At 37.1% G+C, this 27,998-nt stretch overlaps 1 protein-coding gene across 2 annotated transcripts; it reads left to right on the top strand.

The window, feature by feature from the left end:
- The first annotated feature begins 72 nt into the window (after positions 1 to 72).
- LOC122028900 lies at positions 73 to 15,024 on the top strand. 2 transcript variants are annotated; one of them, XM_042587875.1, is made up of 3 exons: positions 73 to 587; positions 13,632 to 13,830; positions 14,646 to 15,024. In XM_042587875.1, exons 1-2 carry the CDS (start codon positions 117 to 119, stop codon positions 13,800 to 13,802), a joined length of 642 nt encoding a protein of 213 aa, XP_042443809.1. In that variant the 5' UTR covers positions 73 to 116; the 3' UTR covers positions 13,803 to 13,830; positions 14,646 to 15,024. The 2 variants fall into 2 exon arrangements, with proteins under 2 accessions (XP_042443809.1, XP_042443816.1); XM_042587882.1 differs by lacking the exon at positions 14,646 to 15,024 and having other exon boundaries at positions 73 to 613; positions 13,632 to 13,749.
- The last annotated feature ends 12,974 nt before the right edge of the window (positions 15,025 to 27,998 follow it).

Genomic DNA, 27,998 nt, shown 5'->3' with positions numbered 1-27,998 from the left:
ATTTAAAAGATATTTTTGAAAAAATTTTAAACCCTGGGACTTTTTTTTTTTTTTTTTAAATTAGCCCCTCGATCAATTTGGCTGTAAGCAAAGGCGGTGGGTTGAGGTAGAAGGAGATGGAGACGAATACGACGGCGAGGAGCGCCGGAACGATCGGCGGCGCTGGTCCAAGGCCATCGCCTCCTCTCTTGTGCTGGAGGTGGAAGTGGCCATGGGATCCCAATCCACCAAACCTTTCTCCTTGCGGCAACCTAGACGCCCCATGGCTCTTCAAGTCCCTCCATACCCTCTCCTCGTTCGCCCAAAATCTCATTCACCAAACTCAAACCTCCTTGACGTCCCCGACAGCTCCTATTCCTGTAAGGCCTGCAGCCTCTCGCGCATGGAATGAGAAAGGGGAGGCCGAGCACCGTGCCTTGGCCTTAGCGCTGGCGAGTGGGAAGGAAGCGACCGTGCTCGAGTTCTACTCCCCAAAGTGCCGCCTTTGCAACTCCCTTCTCGATCTCGTACTCCGGATTGAAGAGAAGAACTCGGACTGGGTGAGCTTCGTCCTAGCCGACGCGGAGAACGAGATGTGGCTCCCTGAGGTTTCAGAATTTCTTCCATTTTCTTTGTATGTCTTATAGATTGCTTGCATATGATTTTTATTGACATGGAAAAAATTGTTGTTGTTTAGGATTTAGCGAAGCAAATATATCTTGTAGAATGCTCATATGAAAATAGACATATATGATAATGTAGTCTCTGTTATTGGAGCTATGGGGTCGTGATAAAATATTTTTTCATTATTGTAGCTTAACAGCAAGAGTTGGTTGGTTTTAAGTTCCTATCTTTTCACTGTAGTGCTAGATGAAATTACCAATCATATTTAAAATAAACAACTTAGTTATTTGTATATGATATTGTGTTGAAAGCTTGAATTGAAGAGAATTGTTATAGAAATTAAAGATTTTGAGTTGATGAGAACTAAAACTGAAAAATATTAAATGTAGTTTCAATAAAAAGAAATAATATTAAAGGTAAAAAAATTAAATACCCTTTCTTATTTGGATATGATCTTGTGTTGTAAGCTTTAATTTGTTGGGAATTGTTATAGAAATTAAAGATTTTGAGTTAACAAGAACTAAAACTGGAAATATGAAATGTAGTCTCAATCATAAGAACTAAACTGAATAGTTAGGATGGATAGATGTAAAATTCCTATAAGAAATGTTTGAGATTATACACATGCTCAAAGTTTGACAATAGATTATATAATTATATGAGTTGGATTGATCAGATTTTAGTGTGAGAGGCAGAGGAAGACCAAGGTAAACTATAGGTAATGTGCTAAAAAAAGATTTCATTGATTTGAATGGTACTAGTGATAACTCTTTCTAATTATGATGGCGTTTATAAGTCCAGAGAGATTGCCAGTAAGAGCAATCAAGCTATTTAAAAATTGCAGCATGAATATGTAATATTCAAGTTGTATATTGATGAAAATGGGTGAAAATATGATTGTCGTTGTTTTTTTTCTTCATTTTGTTAAGAGATTCTTTGGATGTCAGATTCCGTTATATACATATTCTAAACTATCATCACAATTGAATAAAATTCACAAATATTACGGAGAATGATGGCATAATTTTTGAAACTGAAGTGCTATGGGTTCGGGTTCATTTCGCTTATGCTTGAGTTTTCTATTTCTGCCTCAAATGTTATTGTTTAATTTATTTGCATAGCCCTGTTCTTTTTTGTAAATTGTTAGCAGGATGAATTGTATTTATTCTTTTTACCAAAAATTTAACCACCGTATCTAGCCTGTGAATTGCTTCTGGTTTCTAATCCAGTTTGTTTAGTCAGCCTAAACTAAATGGCACATATTTAGTTTGTCCTTTAACAGATGCAAGTAAATAAACACATTTGTGATGTAGCACAAGCTGAGATTGAGGGTTGGATGGTTTGGGAAGTAGAAGTTTGGAAGAAAGTGGTAAAAGGATTGTAGAAACTTAGGTATCACACCTAAGGGTTCCTAGGCATCACACCATAGGAAGATTGTATAAAGAAATATAGAAACTTAGGTATCACATCTAAGGCTTTCTAGGCATCACACCATAGGGAGATTGTATCACACAACCAAAGAGAACTCCTTAAAACTTTGATATCTATTCCATATTCCAGCATTACAGCAGGACACATATTTATATTAAGAGTCATAAGGACTCAGACAACATAAATGCTAGTAGATAGACTCATTGAAAACACAAATGACTCATAAAGACACATAGGAACTATAAAAAGACTCATAAATATGCTACAATTTTCCAAGGATAGGAAATTAAAGCACATTGGAATTATTGGACATTTAATTCGGACTGTTGATTTCAACCCTTTTGAATTGATGAACTTTATATCATTTCCCAAGTAGGTTTATCATATTCCAAAACATGCCAAATTAATAGTAGAGTTTTAGAATATGCATTTATGCTTTTATAGACTTTTAATGGAGTTTGTCACTTATCTCCATCAACATAAAAGCGTGGAATCTTTCATAAAGGTCGCATTTAGAAAGGGGTCGTGTCCTTCATTTGATAAGATATTTTTGATAACCGCTCCCTTTTTTAGACACAATCTGGTGATCATTTTCATCTTCAATGACATCTTTCATTGTTTGAATTGATGGCAAATGAGCATTATATGCATTGCTTGTCATAACATCTTCATGTCCAAAATATAAAATAACATTCTTAATGTTGAAGATATAGCTAATAGCCATGTGTGCTGGTAAATTGGGTAGTTGTGAACTTGGTACAAAATCAATAGCATGCTGAATTTTACGCATTGGTGGGAGCCACATTAGAAAAGTCATTTAATAACATACTGATTTCCGGAGAAAATAAGGAAGCTTTGGGAGTAAATAGTGGAAAGCATTCTTTGCTTTCTCTTGCTTGTATTTCTTTATTTCAGTAGTCTGCATTGGTTTCAATAATACTTTCTTGTTGTTGAGCATGAAAGCATAAGTGTTCTCCTTTCATAATGAAGCACATCTCGAACATATAGCCAAAGTCTCCCAAAAAGTACGAGTTACTTTCATAGGAATAATATCGCACCAAATAGAGTCACTATAATTTTCACAAGAGAAATAAAGCAACGTTGTGTTACCGGAATAGTTGTGTTATCTATCCATCCAACCTTGTTTGGTTGGGGATGTGGCTGCATAAAGAAGCTTGAGGCTTTCTATCATAGATGTTGAGACAACATTCATACAACTTCCTCCATCAATGATAAGCTTATGTGCTTGATTCCCACAACGAACCAACATCTAAAAAATAAATGTCCGTCGCTAATCTTCACCTTCAACTTTTGGAGTAGTAAGAATACACCTAACAACAATTGCCAAAGAAGTATCTTCATCTTCTTCCAAATCATCTTCAATATATACTCCATAATCAAAAGAATTTTCATCTCCTACTCTTTGATTTTCAACATCATCGTCATGCTCTATCCCAATATGTAGATTCTTTTTCGGACAATTATAAACCATAAATTGGCTATCTTAATAATTCTTTTCGGATTTAAAATCTTAATCCAGCTTTAAACCTTGCGAGAGTCTGTCTAGGACCTTCAACAATTTGGCCCCTGATCTTTAGCTCATGAAACTTCTACATATACTCAACTACATATAAATGATTCTGCATTAAATTAATAAGTTGATCACATAATTTATCATAGTAATTTGTAGGCACATACTTCTCTCATAGTTGAACTTTCATCTCTCTTGCCATAAGTTGATTGGTGGTTGTCCTAATCTCCTTGTGTCTACTTCAACACCAGTCCACCATATTTTTGCTGAACCCACAAGCTTAATTCTAGCAAACCTTACTCTTCAATTATCTGACATGTCGTGCCAATTAAAATATTCTTCTATTGTTGCAAGTGTTGGACGTTGAGAGGAGATGAAGGGGCGTTGCTTCCCCTTCATCTCCCCTTGTGCAAACGTCAAGGAGACGAAGGGGCGTCCTTTCCCCTTCGTCTTCCTCTTTCGTCTTATAAAAGGCGTCCAAGGTAATCAGAAAGGGGGAAGAAGCAAAGGGAAGGTGATCAGAGAGGGCAAGCAAAGGTTTGGAGGTGATCAAAGAAGCAAAGCAGAACATCTGGGATTTGGTTTGTGAAAAAATTCGAGGAGGTTCCGAGCGGTGATCTTTTTGGCGACAGAAGCGGTCTTCTCGGCGACATCTTTAGCAAGTTCTTCGGGAGATCAATGTAAGTCATTTACAGTTAGTTTTTGGTTTGTTTTCATGCTATCTGGACCACGAACAATGGTATCAGAGCCAAAATTATGGTTCTGAAAGCATGAAATTAACTGTGAAATGGCGACATTGCAATTTCGCAATAATCGTCAATGCTGTCGAAGTCGTGATTTCCTCCCACACATATGACGGCAGAGGAGCGCCGATGATCACGTTAAAATATCGGTGGAAGTCGACTGCGGAACGCCTCGTGTTTATTGCTAGAAAGCTCGTATTTTTTTTCTTTCTGTCAAGAAGAAGATGAACAGTACATACTGTTCATCCGTTAATTGAATTGATTAATGAATCAATTCGATTCAATTGAATCGATTGAAATGAATTTCAATCGATTCAAAATCAAAGCGAACAGTGCTTCAATTTTTGACGAAGCACAGTGCTTAATCGATTCATGAATCTATTGAAAAAAAAATGAGAAGCACAGTGCACAGTTTAATTCGTTCTTTTCAATACACAAGACTTTAATTAAACCAGTGCATGTGTAAAACTTTAATTAAATATATTTATTAATTAATATTAATTAATAAATATATTTAATTAAAGTTTATAGTTCAATTTATTGAAAATTGAACCAGACCAACTTGTCCAATCAAACCCAGGTCTAGTTTAAATTATTAGTTGATTTAAGCAGACCAGTTTGATTCAATGATACCTAAAGCTGGTTCAAATTATTTGTTGGTTTAACCAGTTCGGTTTATTATTGAATTAATTGGGGTGATATTGATTATAGAAGTTGGACTGATCAAATATGACCAGATTAGTTTTGTTGTGTCAGATTTTGATTATAAAGATTAGATTTGTTCTAATGAGTCAGACTTAATCGAATGAGCAATTGGATGAATCAAACGGACATAAGTTGATCAATAAGTCTGATCAATAAGTCTGAGATTGACTCAAATGAGCTTAAACAATAACAGAACATAGGTCAAAAATCCCTATCCAATTAGATTAGTTCTAATGAGGATAATAGATTAAGCTTAAGATCCAGATTCGTGATTGACCGGTCCAATGGGTCAGTCGACTTAAACTCCTGAAAATCGAAAAGATTTGTTTTTCTTGATTTATAATGATGATTTTATGCCTGTATAAATTGAATTAAATTGGTTTTGTACTGGTTAGTTGATTTTGTACTGACTTTTTTAAATTCAATTTTTCAGATGGCACGGACTATTACCACATTGACTCGTCGCGAAGTGTGGCGAAACCAGCTCCGAGAGGAGATTCAGAAGATATAGTATAAGTCTGCTTATGGAGTCGACGGACATATTAGACGGCTTGATAGACTATTTTGGAAACGTGAGCAAGAAGAGTTTATAGTTATAGTATCTGGGCATTCATGCATTCATTGCCAGAGTATCCTAGGGTAATAGCAGACTATGTATGGGGACGTCATGAAGGACGCGTCACATATTCAGAACTGTGTGAGGATCTACTTCACCATATGGGTGAAGAAGAGTCTAAAGAGGACTAGGACATATTCAAAGAAGATCTAGAAATGAATCCAATGGAGAATCCTGAAGCTACCCCATCTGAAATTATCCCAAATGAGTCCAGGTTAATAGGGATAATGTTGGCCACTACACTAGTATTTGTCCTAGTGGGAGCAGTATTGACCTATCTAGTTTACTAGTATTCTGTTTACTGTCGTTATGTACGAACAGTGTTAGCTCATTTAGTTTTTGAGTCGTGTAATAATTTCTGTCGTTATGTACGAACAGAATTATATAATAAAAAGTTATGTGATATGCTAACAAACTTGGAACTTATTAGTTCATTTCATGATATGATTAGTTCATATATATATATGATTCATTTATATTAAATGATTCGTTCATTGGATGGGATGTGTGTAATAAAATTGATCAATGCTGATTAGATTAGAATATACAAATGAGGAGTGGAAACAAAGTTATCATTTGATTTTGTAAACTAATTCTAATTTACACTGAGTCAATAATTAATTGCAAATTACACTGAAATAATAAATAATGTGTTTATTTATGTAGATCATGACAACTAAAAACATCATAGCTGAACTCAATAAGGGTGAGAAATTTTATAGGGATAACTACAAAATCTGGCACCTCAAGATACAATACGTTCTTGAGGAATAAGAAATTCTAGAGGCTGTAAATCAATTCATGGAGGAACTGGTTGATAGTTCTACAGCACAGCACAGACGTGACCTTGATACCTATAAGGCATGGAAAAGGAAGGACTCCATTGCTAAGGGAATATTGATTAGTTCAATGGTGGATGACCTGGTATTTGAGTATGAGCCATTACCATCGGCTCATGTTGTCTGGGCAGCCCTTAGAGAGAAGTACAGTGGAGTAAGTCTGAGTAAGCTCCGTCAGCTAACTATCAAGTTTGATAGCTATAAAAAAACGCTCGAATGTTACCATGGCCCAACATCTCAGGGAGATGGGTAACATGATTCGAGAGCTTAAGACTGCTGGTCATGCGTTGACCGATGAACAATGGGTTCAAGCAGTTATCCGTTCCCTTCCTGATTCTTGGGAAACGATGAAACAGAATCTGACCCACAGATTATTAAGACTTTTATTGATGTCTCACGCCATGTTGAACTTGAGGCGGAAAGGATTGAATCTGCAAGGATTTCTGGTCAATATTTTGTAGCTGAAGGTTTTAACTCCAAGAAGAACAAATGGTTTAAGAAAGGAAAGCGAAAAGGAAAGGAGGCTAATACTGTTGCTACGAAAAACCAAATCAAGAAGAAAGGAAAGAAATATGGACAAAAACCTAGGAGCAAGTTGACTTGCTTCAACTGTGGCAAGAAGGGTCATTTTGCTCGGGATTGTACTGAGCCTAAAAAGGTAGATCCATTTTTATCTTCTTTCCACGAGCAATATGTTGCAAGTACAGTGTTGTTAGCTGATTCATATCCTTTATGGATTGTGGATTCAGGAGCAACGAACCACGTAGCACGTGATCGAGCTATATATGTGGAGTACCGTCAGGTACCAACTGGCAACAAATGGATATATGTAGGAAACAATGCAAGACTTGAAGTCAAAGGAATTGACACTTGTAAGCTCAACTTACGTGGTGGACGTACTTTGTTTCTACATGATGCCCTGTATGCTCCTGAGATTCGACGGAATCTAGTTTCTGTCATTTTTCTTCTTGATTTAGGTTACAATGTAAATTTTTATAGTCGTTGTGTGGAATTTCGAATTAACTTTGTGTTAATTGGGTATGGTTATGTAACAAATGGTTTTATTGTTCTTGATGTAGAACCAAATAATAATGATGGTTGTTTTTCAAACATTGCTTTTACTAGTAATGCTGATGTTAATGATGAAATTTGGCATGCTAGGCTATGACATATAGGACAAGAACGAATGAATAGATTAGCTAAGGAGGGCCTTTTGGGCACTCATGCTAAGATTAACTTGTCTATATGTGAGCATTGTCTTGTTGGAAAGACGACTAGGAAACCATTTGGTAAGACTATTAGGGTTGAATCACCATTGCAATTAATTCATTCGGATATTTGTGGTCCAATGAATATGAAGGCTAGAAATGAGAGTTCTTATTTTATTACATTTATTGATGACTTCACACGTTTTGGTCATGTGTGTTTGATTTCTCACAAATCTGAAGCATTGGATTGCTTTATTTGTTACTTGAACGAAGTTAAGAATCAATTCAGATCTTAAAGTTTGAAATGCCCGTGACTACTTTAATTCTAATCTTGGTCCATATCTGAATGACCATGACATTGTACATCAAAGTTCCTATCTAGAAACTCCACAACAAAACGGGGTTGTTGAAAGAAAAAATCGTCATATATTAGAAGCAACACGATCTCTGCTGATTCAAGCTAATGCCCCAAAAAGATTTTGGGGTGAAACTATTCTTACTGCAATCTATCTGATAAATAGCGTTGGATAGGCAGAAAGCTGGATTTGAATAATTTGAGACATTGGGAGTCAGCTGTCTACGTTCATGATAAGACTCACGAACATGGAAAATTATGACCCAGAGGTAAAAAGTATATCTTTATAAGGTATTCTGAGACTTCTAAGGGTTATGTTTTTATTGGTGAGCGACAAGACGGAACCATCTCTGAAATAGAGTCAAGAGATGCTACTTTTCTTGAAACTGAGTTCCCAACACGAGGTGAAGTTGATAAGACAATTACTCTATATGAGATAGAGGAGGAGGATAATGTTCCTTTATCAACAAATCAGGAAATGCCTGAATCTAGTCAACCTAGTGGGAGTATTTTGCCACTGAATGAGTCAATTTCTCAACAGTCTAACATTCGAAAAAGTAGTCGTCAAATTATTCCTCGGAGAAGATTTGATATTGAGAATGAGACATTGATGGTTTTCCTAGTTGATGATGAGGAACCTCGAATAGTTAAGGAAGCTTTGAGATGCTTAGTTAGAAAAGAATGGAAAGTTGCAATGGATGAAGAAATGGAGTCAATGAGAAAGAATCAAGTTTGGGATTTAGTCGATCTTCCTCCGGACCGAAGGACTATTGGGAATAAGTGGATTCTCAAAGTAAAGAGGAAAGCAGATGGATCGAAATCGATACAAAGCTCGATTAGTTGCAAAAGGATATACCCAAATAGAGGGTATTGATTTTGAAGAGACATTCTCCCCAGTTGTGAAGTTTGTATCAATACGTGTCATCCTAGCTATAGTAGCACAATATGACATGAAATTACATCAGATGGATGTAAAAACGGCTTTCCTTAATGGTAATCTTGACGAAGAAATCTATATGGTACAACCAGAAGGTTATGTTGCTGAAGGCCAAGAGAAAAGAGTATATAGACTTAGAAAGTCTATATATGGGCTAAAGCAAGTGTCAAGATAATGGAACATAAGATTTAATGAAGTCATTTTGTCTTATGATTTCGAAATGATCAATGAGGATCATTGTGTTTATCTAAGAAATGAAAAAAGAAAGTTTATCATTTTATCATTATATGTTGATGATATACTAATAGCTAGAAGCGACATAAAGTGTGTGATAGAAGTTAAATCCTGACTTTCATTACAATTTGACATAATAGATATGGGAGAAGCAGAGTATATCTTAGGAGTGAAGATCATTAGAGACCGATCAAAAAATCTCTTGGGTTTGTCTCAAGAAGCTTATATCACTAGGATGCTACAACACTTCAATATGTCAGATTGCAACATTGAACAAACGCCAATAGCGACAGGTACTGTCTTGAGCAAAAGTATGTATCCCAAGACTTCTGAGGAAATAGTCGAAATGAAGAAAAAATCATATGCCAGTGCTATTGGTAGTTTGATATACACTATGTTGTGTACTCGTCCTGATATAAACTATGTTGTTGGCTTAGTTAGTCGTTTCCAGTCAAACCCAGGATCGAGACACTGGAAAGCAGTGAAGAGGATATTCAGATATCTCAAAGGAACAACTGATTATTGTCTTTGTTTCCAAGGATTAGATATGAGCCTAAGTGGCTACTCAGATTGGTTAGGGACCTTGATGATAGAAAATCCACATCTGGCTATGCCTTCTTGCTGAATGGTGGCGCCATCTCATGGAACAGCAAGAAGCAGGCTTGTGTAGCCTTGTCGACAATGGAAGCTGAGTATGTGGCTTATGCAGCGGATGTGCAAGAAGCTGTCTGGCTAAGAAGGTTCCTGAAGCATCTGAATATTGCTGAGGACAGTGGGAGTCCTGTTACAGTGTACTGTAACAGTCAAGCTACAATAGCTTTTTTCAAGGATCCCAAATATCACAGCAAAGGCAAGCATATAGAAATTAAGTATAATTTTGTAAGGGATATTGTTGACAAGAAAAAGATTATTCTTGAGTACATCCCTACATGAAATATGCTTGCTGATCCTTTTACTAAGCCATTGACTAAAAAATTATTTCATGGACATGTAGGGCTGTAAACAAGCCAAGACGAGCCGAGCTTTGGAGTGTTCAAGCTTGTTTGATAAGATAACCGAGTCGAGCTGAGCCGAACTTAAAATGAACCAAGCTTTTGAAATGAGTGTTCAAGCTTTGGCTTGGTTTATTTTTTATGAGCTTGAGCTTGTTTGAAGCTTGGTTTGAGCTTGGTTCGTTTAGATGTTATCAAGCTCTCAATTTAAGCTTGGCTTGAGCTTGGTTCGAACTTGGCTTAAGCTTGGTGTGAGCTTGGTTCGTTTAGATGTTATCAAGCTCGCAATTCAAGCTTATTTGATTTTTTGAAACTTTTAATTGTTTGATTGGTTATTAAGATTGATCATTTAAATTTATTTATTTATTTTATTTTATTTTATTATTTATTTAGCATATTGAAAAGAATTTTATTAATAAATATGGTTCATGAACATTGTTCACGAACGTTGTTCACGAATGTTAACGAGCTGAACACATATGTGTTCAAGCTTGTTTGTTTAGCTTAACGAGTTGTTCAAGCTTGTTTGTTTAATTAATCTTATGTATAGTGAATGAACATAAACAAGCTCTTACCAAGCCGAACACCAAGCTTGTTTACGAACGCTTGGTTCATTTACAACCCTATGGACATGTGAAGTCTTTGGGACTTCGAAGAATGTAACATATTGTGAAGACATTTTGATAAATAAAAATGTCATGATCTATTCAGTGTATATGTCTTTGTTACATTCGAATAAAAGTCTCGATAAATATGTTGGCAGATTGAGATTGGTCTACTCACATGGACAATTATCTCTATTTGTTAAGTACAAATAGAGGTAAGATCGTTCCTTATGAGATTGACCCATAAGCTAAGGTCGCCTTGATAATTGTGTCAAGATGAGATTATTTGTATAATGATTGGAATAAATGCACTCACCATTTACTGAATCTGCTTAAGGCCAAAATAGAATTCATATGTTGAATTCAGGATTAGACATTAAGTATGTCTAGATCAAAATCTGTACGATGTTAAATTTTGAGAAAAACATGCGCTCTTTTTAGTAAAGAGAATAACATCGTAGCATGTAATTCATACCACATGTACTATGGCGATAAGAAGGGTAGTAGGAGAATGGATTCCTGCTTCTCTACTATGTGAGACCCTTGAGATTATAAGTTAATCTCAATCTTACCCTAAGTGACTATTTAGCTGTTTACTTGAAGTTTTGATCAGTGTCTGCTACTTTAGCATGTTTCTTATTGATCATGGATGATTCGGTCTATGGAGCATAACTAGGAAAGCTACTGATTAGAATGAATAGATTCTAGCTAAAAAGGAAGATTAAGATTGATTTACATCTATGACATTTATTCACTGGTACCAGTTACATTTTTAGTTTAGTACATAAAATATAATTGTGAATAATTTGTTTAATTGGAGATGTTGAACATGCTCTTGACATATAGTCAATATGAGAGATTAGAGATGCTCATAATGATGTAAATAATTTAATCTGGGGTAAAGGCAAGTCATTTATGTCGCTGATTCGTTTTATGGAGCAGCTAAGTAAGGTGTGACAATCTTCTTAGCAGTTGAATGCTTAGTGTGCTTGCTGTCGTACGAACCATTTTTCCTAATGTATGGAATGAATGTTCTTATTTGGTCTTTGTGACTAATTAATTTATGCTCTGGTCTTCGTGACTTGATCCTCATAAAGTCTACGTGACTTATTTGGTCTTTGTGACTAATTTTGCTCTGGTCTTCGTGACATGATCACCTTGTAGTCTATGTGACTGACATGGTCTATGTGACCATATAACCTTATGGATTAACTTGGACGAGTGGGAGATGTTAGACGTTGAGAGGAGATGAAGGGGTGTTGCTTCTCCTTCATCTCCCCTTTGTGCAAACGTCAAGGAGACGAAGGGGCATCCTTTCCCTTTTGTCTTCCACTTTCGTCTTATAAAAGGCGTCCAAGGTAATCAAAAAGGGGGAAGAAGTAAAGGGAAGGTGATCGGAGAGGGCAAGCAAAGGTTTGGATGTGATCAGAGAAGCAAAGCAGAACATCTGGGATTTGGTTCGTGAAAAAGTTTGAGGAGGTTCCGAGTGGTGATCTTCTCGGCGACAGAAGTGGTTTTCTCGATGACATCTTCAACGAGTTCTTCAGGAGATCAATGTAAGTCATTTACAGTTAGTTTCTGATTTGTTTTCATGCTATTTGGACCACGAATAGCAAGTTAATCAGTAAATAAAGGGGGTTCACTTTTCCTTCGAAATCTGGCACCTTAGTTCAAACCTTCTTTGTGATATCTCCAGCAACATCTTGGTAATTATTTTCTGCTTCAAGAAATTCTCTAGCCCACTCAGAAAAGGTTGATGTTGTTGAGGTGTTGGAAACCCTTCTTGAATCAAGTTGTTGTTTACTTGAGATGTTTCTCCTTGCTCTCTTTGGACTTGATCACCTTTAGATTGAGAAATCATGGCTTCAACACCATTTAGACGAATTTGCATGCATCCAGTTCCTCCATCATATGAATAAGTATCTCATCACATTGGTTATTGTCAACTTTCCTCTAAAGTTCCTTCTGGAACTTGTAGACATATTAAAGCTCTAAGGCTCTAATACCAAATGATGTAGCACAAGCGGAGATTAAGGATTGGGTGTTTTGGGAAATAGAAATTTGCAATGAAGTGGTAAAGGAATTGTAGAAACTTAGGTATCACACCTAAGGGTTCCTAGACATCACGCCATAAGGAGATTGTATCACACAACCAAAGAGAACTCTCAAAACTTTGATATTCATTCCATATTCCAACATTACAATAGTATTTTGGACTCACAAAGGACTCGAGCAACATAAATGTTGGTAGATAGACTCATTGAAAACACAAAGGACTCATAAAGATACATAGAAAACATAAAAAGACTCATAAATGTGCTACAATTTTCCATGCATAGTAAATTAAAACACATTGAAATTATTGGACATTTAATGTTGATTTTTGACTTCAACCCTTTGGAACTGATGAACTTTATATCATTTCCCAATTAGGTTTATCAACATGTCAAGTTAATAGTGGAGTTTTAGAATCTTTATTTATGCGTTTATAGACTTTTAATGGAGTTTGCCACTTGCCTCCATAAACTCTTCAAAGTATAAATATGTGTTTTTAGAATCTTTATTTATTGTTTAATTTATTTGCATAGCCCTGTACTTTTCTGTATTGCTTTCATTTAAATAGGAAATTGTCAGCAGGATGAATTGTATTTATTCTTTTTACCATAAATTTAACCAACATCCTGCTGACAATTTAGTCATCCTAGACTAATTGGCACATATTTAGTTTGTCCTTTAACAGATGCAAGTAAATAAACACATTTGTCTCTAAAATATGAGTAGAAGAGTGATGCTGCACTTTGGTTTGTTACTTGATTGACTTTTTTTGTGCAGCTCCTACATTATGACATCAAATATGTTCCTTGCTTTGTTCTCCTGGATAAGCATGGAAGAGCATTAGCTAAGACAGGAGTTCCTACCAGCCGATTACATGTCATAGCAGGTCTTTCACATCTCTTAAAGATGAAGAGGCCAAACCGAAAGAACGAAAAGAAGACACCTTAAAGATGTCTGAAGCACTTTTCTTAATAGTGTATGCTACCAGGCATCATCTTTTGTTCCTTTTTTTATATTAATTTTCATAGTGGTGTTTGAACTGTTATTTATTTTTATGATTTTGGATGTCAATTTTTTTTCTTTTGTAGTTTAAGTGTTTAATGACGACAACATCAGTGAACTTCCTAATGAATTTTTTGTCTACATTATACTACCAATGGTTGTTGGGTATGGTTGATTTAAATCAGTCCACGTGTTTTTTTTCTAGTTCATTATTGTTTATTTTTAGGAGTTAATTACGGGGATACTTTATTAAAAATGTAGTCACATTAGGAGTGGCTGAGTTTCTAGATTGCACATTTGATATGCTTTTGGTTTTGTTATCTCTTTTGAATTTAAAAGACATAGAAAACAGGAAAGGCGTAGGTGTAAAGAAATAAATTTTTACATACATTATTTGTAGGTATATTATGTTGCCAAGGCAACAATAACAATGTCTAACTAATAGAATTTTTACTTATTCTAACAATTGACTTATCCTAATAATAATAATTGTAGTAGTCGTAATCATGTTGGATAATTCCCTTTTAATATGCTTTGAGTGTAGTGTGCATCAGCATAGTGGTTTAGGGTTTTATGAATCTGATTTCAGGAATCAAACCCCAAGTATCATTGTGTCCTTAGTTCTGAGTGTAATGTTGAGATTAGAATGGAAGCACCATGCGCATTTTTATCACTAAGGAAGTTCAAGTATATCTTGTATTCACTTTTTTTTTTTTTAAAGAAAAGATAATGTTTGGAGTGGTAGACACATACAAATGCCATTCTTGTTTTCCTCTTGTTTCCTAACAGGATATCTGAAGGAAGCAGAAGATTAGCTGTAGAATAACTCTTAGGAGCTGAGGATTTACTTTCAGCTGTTGAATGACCAAAAATAGCATGGCAGAAAGAGTAGCTGCATGACTCTTGTGGAGATCAGAATCCAGAGTCAGGTGCTGAATCCATGACATTGTTCACTTCAAAGGGGAGCCTCATCTCAATCACGTCTGAAGCTTAACTGTAGTTAGTGCTTTTCTTATATTACGTATAGTGTTGTCAATACCAGTATACTTATTGTCTTTTGGTCAACAACAAAGTTGAATGTATTATGTCTCCCTATCACTTCAAATGTTCTCATGTACAGGTAGTCTCTTTTGATGGACTGAGCTTTGAATATTGCAAATTAAAATTATATTAATTCTCAGATGGTTAGTTCTAATTCATGGAATCCTAATCCATTTTCTATATTGATAATACTACTTATTCTTCTTGACAATTATTTAAAAAAAAACTAAATTGATTTATTTAAAAAATTATTTTTAAAAAACAATAAAGAATTCTATGTTATTATATTTTTTATATTTTATAAAGTATAATATAAATTATTGAATAATTTAAAATCTCATTAATATTCATGGTCATATATTATGAATTATTTGTAAATAATGTTAAAGAACAAAATATATAAATTATGTTAATAAAAAAGCTGTTATCAATCTTGTAAATAAATAAAAATATTTTCAAAAGACAAACGAGCTTTAGGGCTAACCAACTAAGTTTTAGAATATAAAAGTCATAACAAATCAAATAAATTCAAATTAAGAGTTTGATAACATATAAACAGAGCTTAAAAATCTCATATACATTTTCTAATTATTATGATGATTAATGAAAAATTTTTATAGGATTAGACCAATTATCTTCATAATTAATAAGATATTACAGAAAATTATAAAAAAAAAAAATTCAAAACTCAAATTTGTAAAATAATAATCAAGCTAAATTTGAACAATTACTCCAACGGTTTATCTTATCTTAAATTTAATATAACTTTATTCGGTTATCTTTTTAAATAAACTTGAGCAATATAAAAATTGGACTCTTTTACGACTCGAAATAGGAGGATATTTCACTATTCATGAGTTTTTTACAATTGTAATTGCCTCTCCCTTCTTTTCTATCATGGCCTAATCTAGCACACGAGTCGTGCTAAACCGATATGTATACCATGCATACTGAGTCACTACGGTCCAGCTTGAATGCAGACTAATCCGAGCTCAATTTGATATGACATATTTTTTCTTTAACATATACAACCCAAACTAAGTCAGATCATTTGCCATCAAACCCAATTTACTAGAACAATACAAATAACATATTCGAGGCCGACTTTGTATGTTTGCCATCAGTTTGTACTAGAACAATATTGAAGTATTGCCCATTAGACTAAACAACAGCATTTGTATTTTAAGGGAAAAATGTAGAAAACAATTAATTAATTTTTATTATCTCATCGTAAGTGAACTCACACAAACATAAAACATTGCTGACTTTGACACAGGACTCCATTGTTTTTTCACTATGGTCGAGAATTTTCGTACGACCATCAGCAACTTCAGCAGCTAGTATCATAGGAAACCCCGGAGAGCCTCAGTAAAAAATAAAAATAAAAAAATAAAAAATTTCACATATAAATTTTAAATATTTATTTAATTTCTAACTTCAGCATAACCTCCAGCACGTACTATTTTACTGCGCTCCATTTGTTTTTCACCGTGGAAGATCATTCTTCCTGAGCTGCTCTCGGAGAGAATTTAACACACCGTGGAAGATCAATTTAACATTTTCAAATAAGTCAAGTTAGGTTGATCTTTCTTTGAAGATTTTCATTTTAAACGCACATAATTTCGTTCTAAACACACATAGTTTGATCAAGGTGGTGTTATGATATGATAAAATTTTGATCAAAATAAATTAAATTTTATTAAAACAGATTTAATCAAAACTGTTACAATTAGAGCAAGTTTAACTAAAATTGAGATTAAATAAAATAAATCTATTCAAAATCATTACATCATAAAACAGTTTATTAAAATTGTATGAATCGAGCAATCCAAACTGCTGCAACAATTATGGAAAAAGAATATTTTTGAGATATAAGATATTATTTTGATATTTTGTTTAAAAAAATGAATTGCCCATAATAAAAAACAATGGAGGTACTCTTCAAATTCATTCTATTCTCTTATTTGACTCTATTTTATTACATATCTTGTCTGAAAGCTAAAGACGACACACGTTGAGTAGATGGTTGTGATATTAATTAGACGAAGACTCTCAGATTTAAGGAAAGGACATGGGTTGCTGCGTAAATCTACTATGCACACTCCCAAATGAACAAACAGAATGTTAGTGTCAAAAATCATGGAAGGGGTCCTTAGTCAGTAACTACCCGAGCGGAAAGAGGAACAGTAGTTGAATAATGAGAGCTCGTGAGTAGTAAAATATGTGCCAAAGTATACTCTGCCATCGGAGAGGACCCCTTTTTATATATCACTTTCATAACCTCCGCAATTATGAGATGATAGAAAATGTCGGGCGTCAGAAGTTGTTGAATAAGGAAATATGTATAGATTAGGAGGTGTGTAGTCACCGTCTGAGCAATCTTCCGTTACCCGTGTACATCCTTCCTATAACTGACATCATTAATAAGATGGTTGGAAGAATATGTTGTCATAATGTGTCAGCTGATGGAAGGTGTAAAGTCACACTCAAGGAAGGATCTATTGAATGCTCATGTTATCGTAGAAGAATATTCTCTGATAGATAGTTGTTATTCTCTAACAAATTATTGTGATTCTCTAACAATGTTGCCCCTGAGTATAACCCAACCGGACATTTAGTCATCCGACCACATATTGTAATGATAGCTTGAGATATATTAAGGAGACACTGAATTATGTAAGAACGTTTAGCCATTAAGATTGCCTTGTCATATGTTGTGTGGCATTGGAGATCTGATTATGGATAGAGAGCCAAGTCCCCTAGGTCTCAGCGGTTCTACAACTAGCCGACCACTGCTGCTTACTTCTGAAGAATGGAGAACCGACCCACGAAAGGCCTGACCAATGATTTTAACCGGTCATCTTGGTATCTAGAGGCCTGTCTCTGAAATGATATCCTGAGCTCCATAAATTCAATCAGGTTTCTTCTGAGTTTTGTCTTTATGTGCTTACTCTGTAGAAATTAGGATACTACACCCTGACATTCTGATCAACCTTATACCCAACCACCCGTATGTAGGAGGACGAGGGAATGTGCAGTGAAAGCTCATAGCTTGACGAATTGTATATCAAGTTGTACTCTGAGAGTGAAAGGCTGCATCATTGAGACCACGACGACCTTGTCTCCAGGTCGATATTTTATTAAACCTGAGCCTCTCAAGAACGCTCGATTATATGCTAATTGTTCTAGCACAGGAGTGACTCAACAAGCCTCTCAGGCTCGGTCGGCCTTAGGGTCGGTCGTCCTTAGGTTCGGGGCCTTTGCGCTGAGTAAGGAGTAATGGAGTGACATGCGGGCTGCCACCTTTTTTTAACTTTGACTGCCATATAATTTTGACGTTCACTTCCACATAACCTTAAGGTTTATATTTAACACCCTGTATCACTATTCTCCCCTTCTAGTCTAGTCGAAGGAGGCTAGTAGCCGATTGACTAGACCCAAGTCTTATTTTCGTCCGACCATCCTCTTTGTTATTCCGGCCAAGTGGATGCACTCTGACCTGATCGCTTACTCAGGCTCCTGTTTGAATTTTAATGTTATACTTAGCTATATTTTTCGCAAGAATGCGTATCAAAGGACTAGTACGCCCAGTGGTGCACTATTGATATGCAGAAAGACGTTTTTCAATGTAATGATTCGGCTATCTCATCCATTATAAATGTCCATTTATGGACGAGTGCCACGTGTCCCACTAACACATTCTTTGAAGCGACAGCTGACACACTCTTTTCCATACTGACTAATGGCACCCTTCCCTTAGAAAATCAACGACCCTCAATAAACACGTCGTTTTAATCAGATGGTTGCAGTGTGGCCTTATCTCTTGTCCTATGTTTAAAAACCCTAGGTGATGCGGAAACATATCACCTTGTGCTTCGTCTTCTTCGATCTCTCTAGCAATTTACTTTAACTAATTCGCACTTCTCTTGATTGGACCCAATAAGTTCTTCCTCCCCTCTAATCCATTGCTGCTTTTCTCACCTCCTCCCATGGCTCAAGATTTTTTTTACTCCCTGGTACACTTTCACCTGCTCCAATTTTGATAACATTGACCGACAAACACTCCATTTACAATGCAAAATCCCCACCGGCTATTGTATCCATCTTCCATCCCCCCAAGCTCACCCTCATTATCCTCGCTCGGATTGTGTTATCTTTTTTAAGAATAAACTGAAAGCATGTTTGCATTTTCTAATCCCCTGCTTCTTTTCTAAGATAAGTCTTTATTTCAACATCTCTCTTTCACAATTTGTGGCAAATGCATCTCGCAACATGTGCGGGATGTTCCCACTCCTCATAATTTTTATTTGTTTTTATACCCCAGGAGGTTAGAATCGGGTTTTTTTTTTTAGTCTTACCCTAAGACAATTTTTTTTATGGATCAGCCTTCCTCCAATAAGGGATAGAAAGACTATTTCTTTTTTTATTGAACTACCCGAGCTAGCTTCCTGGCTAACCAAGTGGCGGTCTGATCTTCCCCCACTTTTTGACATTAGGAATTTCAAGGCTGACCCAGCTTTCATCTCCTACTCGAAGAAACTAGGCGGTGTTCAGTTCACGGCCCAAAGCTACTGCGTGAGGGCCTACTTTACTTGTTCATACTAAGTCCTGTTCAAGAAAAGATTCCTTGCTCTTTCGATAAGTCTCATTGCCCTATCCATTAAGTTGGAACTAACTAAAGTCCCTCTTATTTTTATACAGTAGAGGCTTTCTTTAAGGCTATAGCATCCGAGCATATCTACCTACAAGAGGACGTGCTACTGCAAAAGGAGCAGGTGCAACCAGCCAAGCGAGCTCAACAACTGGTTGATCCTTCTAGTGAGGCATCCTATAGACAAGCGGCTGGATGCAGTGAGACGGTCATACCCGAAGTATCGACTGAACCTCTCCTCATATCATAGGATTCTCCTTCTAAGGAGGTGGAGGCTCTAGCAAAAAGGAGGTGCAAGAGGCGTCGGATTCACAAGCGGCTGGATGCAGTGAGACGGTCATACCCGAAGTATCGACTGAACCTCTCCTCATATCATAGGATTCTCCTTCTAAGGAGGTGGAGGCTCTAGCAAAAAGGAGGTGCAAGAGGCGTCGGATTCACAAGCGGCTGGATGCAGTGAGACGACCATACTCGAAGTATCGACTGTCCATGTTTCTGAAGGACTAGCATCTACCATCGAAGTGCCTTCACCCCACCTTACACCTGTCCAAGAGGAAACGACGGTTCAATCTTTCGAGCGAACTTTGTCCAATAGTCCTTCAATGTCAGTTCCTCTGAGAAGTCCAATTCAAGAAGTCACCTTATAGCTAATTGACTCTCCAGCCAGTCAGATTCACAACCTTTTACTATCCCGGTCACTCCTCTAGCTGCAGCTTCACCCATTGCCCCCCCTCCCCCCCAATCCTTGAGTCAAAGTGACTTTATCAATTCTCCACCTATTATGGCGTACCCTCTGCTCACACAACCACTTGCCCTTCAATTTCTTCCCTGATCAGTGATTGCGAACTATTGAGGGGTCAATTAATGGAGGCCTGGCAGTAGGCTGTGAGCAGACTTGATGAGAACAACACCACAGAGATAGTGGATGAATATGCTTACAATCTTACCGTGGTATGTCTTGGTTTTCATACTACTTTTCACCTTAGTCACCTCAAATTTCATTGGTTTTGTAGCACTGGGTGATGGGGATAAGAGTGGCACACATATTGGCCGACTTGGCACGAGAAAATGAAGTTTTGAAGAAGCATCTATCAGAGGCGGGCTCTCTCTATACTCCATCCCACTTATCTTGTGAGGCCCAATTAGAAAAGGAACTCCAAGAGGCTTGAGCAACGAGTAAAGTTGATTCATAGCAAATATAGAAATCACAAGCTGCTCTGAAGATCGCTGAAGACAAACTCCACTCAAAGACGGCTTGCTGAGCGAACATAGTAGCTGAGCTGGACGAAAAAATCATGGAAGTCCAACATCTCTCCGCCCAACTAGAAGAAGCAAAAGTTGCACAATTTGCGAAGTTGGTAGCCCAAACTCAATTAGCAGCCAAACGGCAGCAAAAGTTAGACGCCCAAGAAATCAAGTTGAAATCACTCCAAGCGGATTTAGAGGCGGATTGGGATGCTATGACCGCCACTAAATTTGAAGCAATGAGTCTTTCTGCTGAACTGACAGCGGCTTGGGCGGAGTTAGCAGCCTACCAAGTAGGGAAAGATGAGCGATTTGAAATCAGGAAGATAGCTCTCCTACAATCAAAGTACTTCAATGTGTCGATGATTGATTCTATGATTATAGCTTTCCTTCATGGAGCAGACGACGCGGTTCGACAATTAAAAGACGGAGGCTATTTGACTTCTGATCCCCCTTCACGTTTCCTTGACCGCAAAAGGCTCATCAAGGAGCATTCGCTCAATGTCTTTCCGATTTTAAAGTAGTTAACTAAGTCTCTTTGTAATGTACTTCGGAGCTATGCTTACCTGTTTTACTTGCTATCCTTCCCTGTGTTCAAGATTACCCTACATATTTATATAAACTGTCTTAGTTCAATTTTATGTACCAAGCAACTTGGAATTCCCTATGCTAAATTCTAAGTGCTAAGATTGCCACTTTCCGATTGGATCTTAAGTCGGTCGGGTGCATAGTGCAAATCACGTGAAGGTGGACCCTTCTTGGATTGTCTGGATTAAAACTGCTTAGATTATAAAATTTGACTCACCCTTACGTTGACCGATTATTTGGTAAAGGCTACCTGAGGGGTTAAAAGCAACAAAGTCTTGAACATTTAACCAGCCTTGGGGATGGTCAGGCTATAATTTATCTTAAGCATCAAACAAAAAGAAAATTTATCTCAAGGCGTGTGCCGACACTTCAGAGTGATGATTCACCCATCACATCCATTATAAATGTGCGTTCCCGATGCTTGACACATGTCTACATACCTTATTATTCTAACACAACAACTGACACACAGATTTCTAAGTGTGCGTCACTTCGACTTCTAATCTAATGACCATGATTATTAATCTGCCTTTTTGTCCTTACGATCCAACGGGCCATGTTAAAAGGGTATTTGAATGATTTTCTTGAAAATCCCTTTAAAAATCTTAATGCCCTCATCTTCCTCACCTTATGCTTCCTCAACAAACATCCCATTTTTGTAAATTCCAATAAACTTGTATTCTCTTCGTTGATCCTCTTTTGATCTTACTCCACGCTCCTCCTCCCCTATTCTTACTATGGACACCTCTAGTCCAGCCTACACCCTCCTTATTTCCGAATTTCTCTACATAGATTGTGGTGATATACGTCTTAACTATGATATTCCTGCTATGCATATAATGGTGCCAACTGCACAACCGCGTCTTCATCTTCCTCCTACAAATTATATAAATTTTTTTAAGGAGAAAGTGCAGGTGGGCCTACATTTCCGTATTCCCTCATTCCTCGCCAAAGTGAGCCAGTACTTTCGCATTCCCATCCAATAACTAGTTCCCAATTTCATCCGTTTAATATGCAGGGCGATGATCATTTTCTGATTATTCAGGGCCCTCTCTCCTTCCATTTATTTGATTACTTCTTTTATCCTCAACAAGTTGTCGAGCGAGGGTATTTTTCGCTTCACTATCCGGTCAAAAATTGGTCTGTTTGAGAAAATCCCTGCACAAGGCGGTGATTGGAAAAACAAATATTTTTTTATCCACCTTCCCACCCCTATGTCTTGGCAATACGCTTAGTAGGAGAAACTTCCACCTGCCCCGATCTCGGGTGACCTCAACAGGAAGCCATCCTTTCACAAGGCTATATCGAAATTGACTAGATTAAAGTTTGATATTTCTATGCTGCTTCAAGAGGAGATGCTATATATATTTGAGCTTAGTCCAACTAAATTCGACCTAACCTCCTCCTTTGGTAAGAAATATATATTTCTTTCTTCTACTTGGTTTCAAATGATACTTACTCCCCTAGCTGTGTTTAACAAATACTATGTGTACAACTAAGACTATCTCCATTAAGGCCTTCCTCTTCAGTGGGGCTCGAGTAATTTTAGACACTTTAAATCGACTAGGTGAGGTCATCTGGAAGAAACGTGAAGTTGAGCGGGCATCTTCATCTTCCGGTCTTCCACTAATAACAGCGTCTTCCCCCGAGTCAAGTGACTCGGATGTTCCACTCATGAAAAGGCACCACTTGGGTACTTTAATTTTGTCAGAACAACCAATCCCTGAGTGGGCTACTGTCGAGCCTCCTACTTCCTCTGCTCAGGGAAAGGAGCCAATGGTTATGGCCCATTCCCCGACAAGGTCCCTCATTTCAAGGCCGACTGGCCCATCTCCCCTCCTTCATCTACACAACAACCATGGTCGGTCATGCTAATTCTATGTCCTACGTCTTCTGTCGATCCAGCCCTATCAGCAGGCCCCACTCGACGCACTTCCCTAAGGCCATATTCTCCTGTAGATTTAGAACACCAATTTCAATCTACTTTTGGCCTACCATCTCATCAGGGAATGGCTTCCGCTCCCTCCTCCTATGAGGTAGTGAAGTTACAAGGGTCATTAGCTGAGGCCTGGACAAATGCAAGAAAATGCTCGAGGAACCTCTCCAACTCCGAGCACGCTGATGAATATGCTCCGACTGGCACTGTAGTATGTCGACCAGGACCCTCGTTTCAAGGCTGACCGCTCTGCTCGATGAATTAAGAGTCTCCCATGCTTTCAGGTCCACTAAAAGAGACAAAGAACTATCCTTTAAGGATCTGCTAATATTAAAACAATAGATTAACTTGGATACGCAAGAAGCTCGGGTAAAATCACTACAAGCTGAATTGGATTATGTTAAGTCAGAGTTGTTGTTTTACAAAACTGAAGAGGATGAACGTTTTGAGATTAAGCAAAAGGCCTATCTTGAATCTTGAAAATTTGGTGTAATGTTTAGCGATCGGATTGCAAATATTCTTACTCTCGGAGTCGAAGGGGCAGTTTTTTAATTGCACAAGGGTTAGCTCTCCACAAAATCCCCAGGAGATTTATAGACTGGTAGCGAATTTTGAGAGAACTCTCTAAGGATCTCTTAAGCAAATTTGATTGAACGTGTGACATGATTATATATATGTCTTGTAATTTGTTGAGAACATAAATTAAATACTGAACATATATTGATCATGATTAAATCATATCTGTCTTCTTGTGTATATTCAATGTTTTGATAGTACCCCCTTTGTAATATGAAATTTGCATGACTACCTCCTATAACAAAGGTCCTATAATACGGAAATTCAGAGGTTAAGTAAATGAATGCCTCTTGTAATAACACTAAGCTGACTTATAATCCAAGCGGAGCAATGCTACCGAATGGAACAATCAGGCCCATAATGGCTAATAATAATGAGAAGATCGGGTGGAAGAATTACCCAGATTAAGGCAAGGATTTAATATTCAGCCATGCGGGTCTACTCGTTTATAATCTAACTATCTAATGTAAATAAGTTGAATGAAATAAATTTATTGTCTCCCAAGTGGCACTATTTATCCGAGTGAGAAGTCAACCCGGCTGGAGCATGAATAGGATGCATACGAGGATAAGCTCGCTTATAACCTAATCGAACGGCTGAGAGCCTGGAATAATATAAAGACGTGAGAGTCTACTTACTTATAACCCAGTCTAGTGCTCGGGAGTCTAGAATAATATAAAGATGCGAGAGCATACTCACTTATAACTCGGCATGATGCACAGGAGTTTGGACTTGGAGCAAGAGCATGCTCGCTTATAACCCCGTCTGGTGCATTGGAGTCTAGGACTTGGTGTGAGAGCATACTCACTTATAATCTAGCTTGGTGTAAGGGAGTCTGGGACATAGAGTTTTTCGAGATAGATTCGCCTGTATTTTTTCATTAAGTGCAAATATTCAAGATGCTACAAAAATGTATTACAAGCGTACTCTCAAGTCCTATAAGGCTGCAGATGGTTCGCACTCTAAGGCTGCTCCGGGTAACTTCCATCTACATCTTTGAGATAATAGGAACCCAAGGCCAGCTTCTTCCCTACTTCGTATGGTTTGCCCTATTGTGGCTCCATTTTGTTGACATCCCTTACCGGCTTGACCCACTTCTAAACCAAGTCCCCTACCTAAAAAAAATCTTAGAATCACCCTTCTGTTATAGTTTTACTTCATTCTTTGGCGGTATGCCATTAGCCGAGCTACAGCCTTGTCTCTGATTTCTTCAATCAAATCAAGCTCCAAAAGGCGTTAGTCGACATTATCTTCATCGTATAACTGCCTCCAATTGGATTCCACACCGACTTTGACCGGGACAGCTACTTCACCACCATAGACAAGATGAAAAGGGGTTATACCTGTTGCTTCAGGTTAAGTAGTGTGGTAAGCCCATAAAATGCTAGGTAACTCGCAACCCAATTTCATCCAACATGAATAAGCTTAGTTTTGAGTCCTCTAATAATTTCTTTATTGATGACTTCGACCTGACCATTGCTTTGTGGGTAAGCCACAAATGTAAATGCTTATAAAATCCCATAGCTTGAGTATCATTCTCTAATTTTTTATCCATGGAATTGTCATTAGTTGTTTAAGACGAGCTCGTGTGGAATCTCGAATCGACACACAATATTTTGCCAGAGGAATTTAGTGACCATCTGCTCAGTTATTTTAGTCACTGCTTAGCCTCTACTCATTTGAAAAAATAATTCACAACCACCAACAAGAATTTTTTCCAAGTAGGTGTCATGGGAAAGGGTTCTACGATGTCCATGCCCTACTAATAAAACGGGCAAGAAATAATCGAGATTTTCAATAATTCCATAGGGTGGTGTGGAATATTCTAATGTTTTTTACATGATAAGTAAGTTGTTACCAATTTGGCAGCATCATCCTGTAAAGTGAGTTAAAAATACCCGGCCAGCAATATTTTTCAGACGAGCAACCTGCTACTTGCATGACTTCCACAAGAACTCTGATGCACTTCTTGTAAGATATATTGCATGTCCTTGAGACTGACACATTTAAGAAAAGGTTGGGAGAAAGATTATTTGTAGAGATTATCCCTGATCAAAGTGAATCGACCGACTCTTTTCTTCATCAGACGGGCTTACTCTCGGTCGGCGGGTAAGACACCCTACTGAAGAAATAAAATTAATGATGTTCTCCAGTCAGTTTATAGTTTTTTCTCGACCTGTCTTTCAATATGAGCGACCAGCAACGTCTGCTCCATAGGCTTATCTATAGCCCATGGGACTATAACTGAGGTCAATTTGGTCAAGTCATCTGCTGTTTGATTTTCTAATCGAAGGATCTCATATATGATTATCTCCTGGAATTCAACCTTCAACTTGGTAAATGTCTCTGCATATAGTTTGAGTCGTTTATTATTGATCTCAAAATTGCAAGTCAACTATTGAGTGGCTAATTGAGAGTCTAAGTAAATTAAGACCTTGGCGGTTCCCACATGCCTTGTGGTCTGCAAGCCGACTATTGATAATTAGCATTTTTATCTGTTATTTTGATTCTTAGACTTAGCATTTTTACCTTCTCACATGCTTAATTTTGTGTTTATACTATGTTTTGTGAGTATGATCTATTTTATACTTAATTATAATTTTTCTACAATTATGATGTTATTTCTTATATTTTAAATTTAGTTTTTGTAGGAAATCCAAAGAGCCATGGATTATGGTCAAGTCAGATAGAATCTGGCTTGATTTGGAGGTTAAATGGAAGAGATTAAGAAAAATCAATATGAATCATTGATCCTGATATGAAGAGATCTTGTTCCTTCATTTAGATCTAAGTCATCCAACCCTCCATTTAGATTTGAAGTTATATGGACCGTCAGATCTAAAGATGGAATCAACCTCAATTTACTCTAAAGCAATCTGGACTGCTTATCTCAAGATCTGATGGTAAGATCTTCATCTAGCTCTCTCACAAGCACGAATGACCCTGATTGAAAGAGAGAAAATCATTCTCTTTACTCTTCATACGGCGATATAGTGATGCATGATTGCTTCTTCTTCGTTTCTGTTAGGGTTTGCAACAAGTTTTCACAACGCCGCCTCTCCTCTTCTCCTTTCTTACTTCTCATCTTCGGCCAGCGACCTCTCCTCTTTCCTTCAATATCGCCAGCCGACCATCCATAGTTCATTCTTCTACTTCTTGATTCCAAGTGGCGAGTGACGGCAAGCACTCTCAGTGAAGCAACAAGCTTCGGCAACGACTCCAATCAAGCTTAGCTCATCAATGAGGTGTTCCTCTAGTGTTCTTCCCTACCTCCCTTACTTCCTTGACTCTATGTCATAGCGGTTGCAAAGAATGGTTTCAAGAAACAAGGTGGCAGTGAGGTCAGACCATTGCCATCTCGTCGGAGAGGTTTTTTCGGTGAGATCCTTCACCTTCCGGTACTCTTTCGGAAGCTCTACCTTTTGGGGTTCAGGTGGCAGAGCAGAGAGAAGACTGACAGTCCATCCATAGTCCGATCAACTTCCATCTAAGGAGGATCTTCCATGGAAGATTCGTATCATCTTTGTTGTCGAAGCAAGCACCACCGACAGTGTGCTATTGTTCATCGGAGTTTGGCGTTCCATCTCTAGGCCCTTGTGTGACGGCAAGGGTTGTCTTTGGAATTGAAGTTGGGTGAATTATGATTTGGATACTTAGTTTCTTTCATGTTCATTATTGATGGTTGATAGTTGATTGAATGCCTTTAAATTGCACGTTCTATGCTTAAATAGTTTCATGCACACAACGTGTTCAATGAATTGTTTCAACCATTAGTTAAGTTTAATTTGATGCATTCTAGTTTGTTTAATTCTTAATTTGTCTTGTTCTTCCAATTTTTTTAAGTTCTAGTTTTGATTGAATACTATTATGATAGATTAGCTTAGGTTTTGTTGCATGCTCTAGGTTTCATTCTATACTTAGTTTTGTTAAATAATGCTTTACTTAACTTTATGTTGCCTTTTATTTTATGTAATTATAGTTAGGTTAGATTTAGCTTTCATTACTTGTATTATATTTCATTTACTAGATTAGGTTTCATTTAATACTTTACTATTTCATTCCTTAGTTTAATTCCATTAATGGTAAAATCGTAGCATAGAGTGAT

This window comes from Zingiber officinale, chromosome 1A (genome assembly GCF_018446385.1).
Source record: "Zingiber officinale cultivar Zhangliang chromosome 1A, Zo_v1.1, whole genome shotgun sequence".
NCBI classification, from domain to species: domain Eukaryota; kingdom Viridiplantae; phylum Streptophyta; class Magnoliopsida; order Zingiberales; family Zingiberaceae; genus Zingiber; species Zingiber officinale.
Note: the sequence above shows the minus strand (reverse complement) of the source record. Positions and strands in the feature narration are given on the sequence as shown.

Excerpts from the sequence above, each read along its gene's own strand:
- LOC122028900 (XM_042587875.1), top strand. The coding sequence starts at position 117 with ATGGAGACGAATACGACGGCGAGGAGCGCCGGAACGATCGGCGGCGCT. Across the intron at positions 588-13,631 it reads ACGAGATGTGGCTCCCTGAG|CTCCTACATTATGACATCAA; the intron begins GTTTCAGAATTT and ends TTTTTTGTGCAG.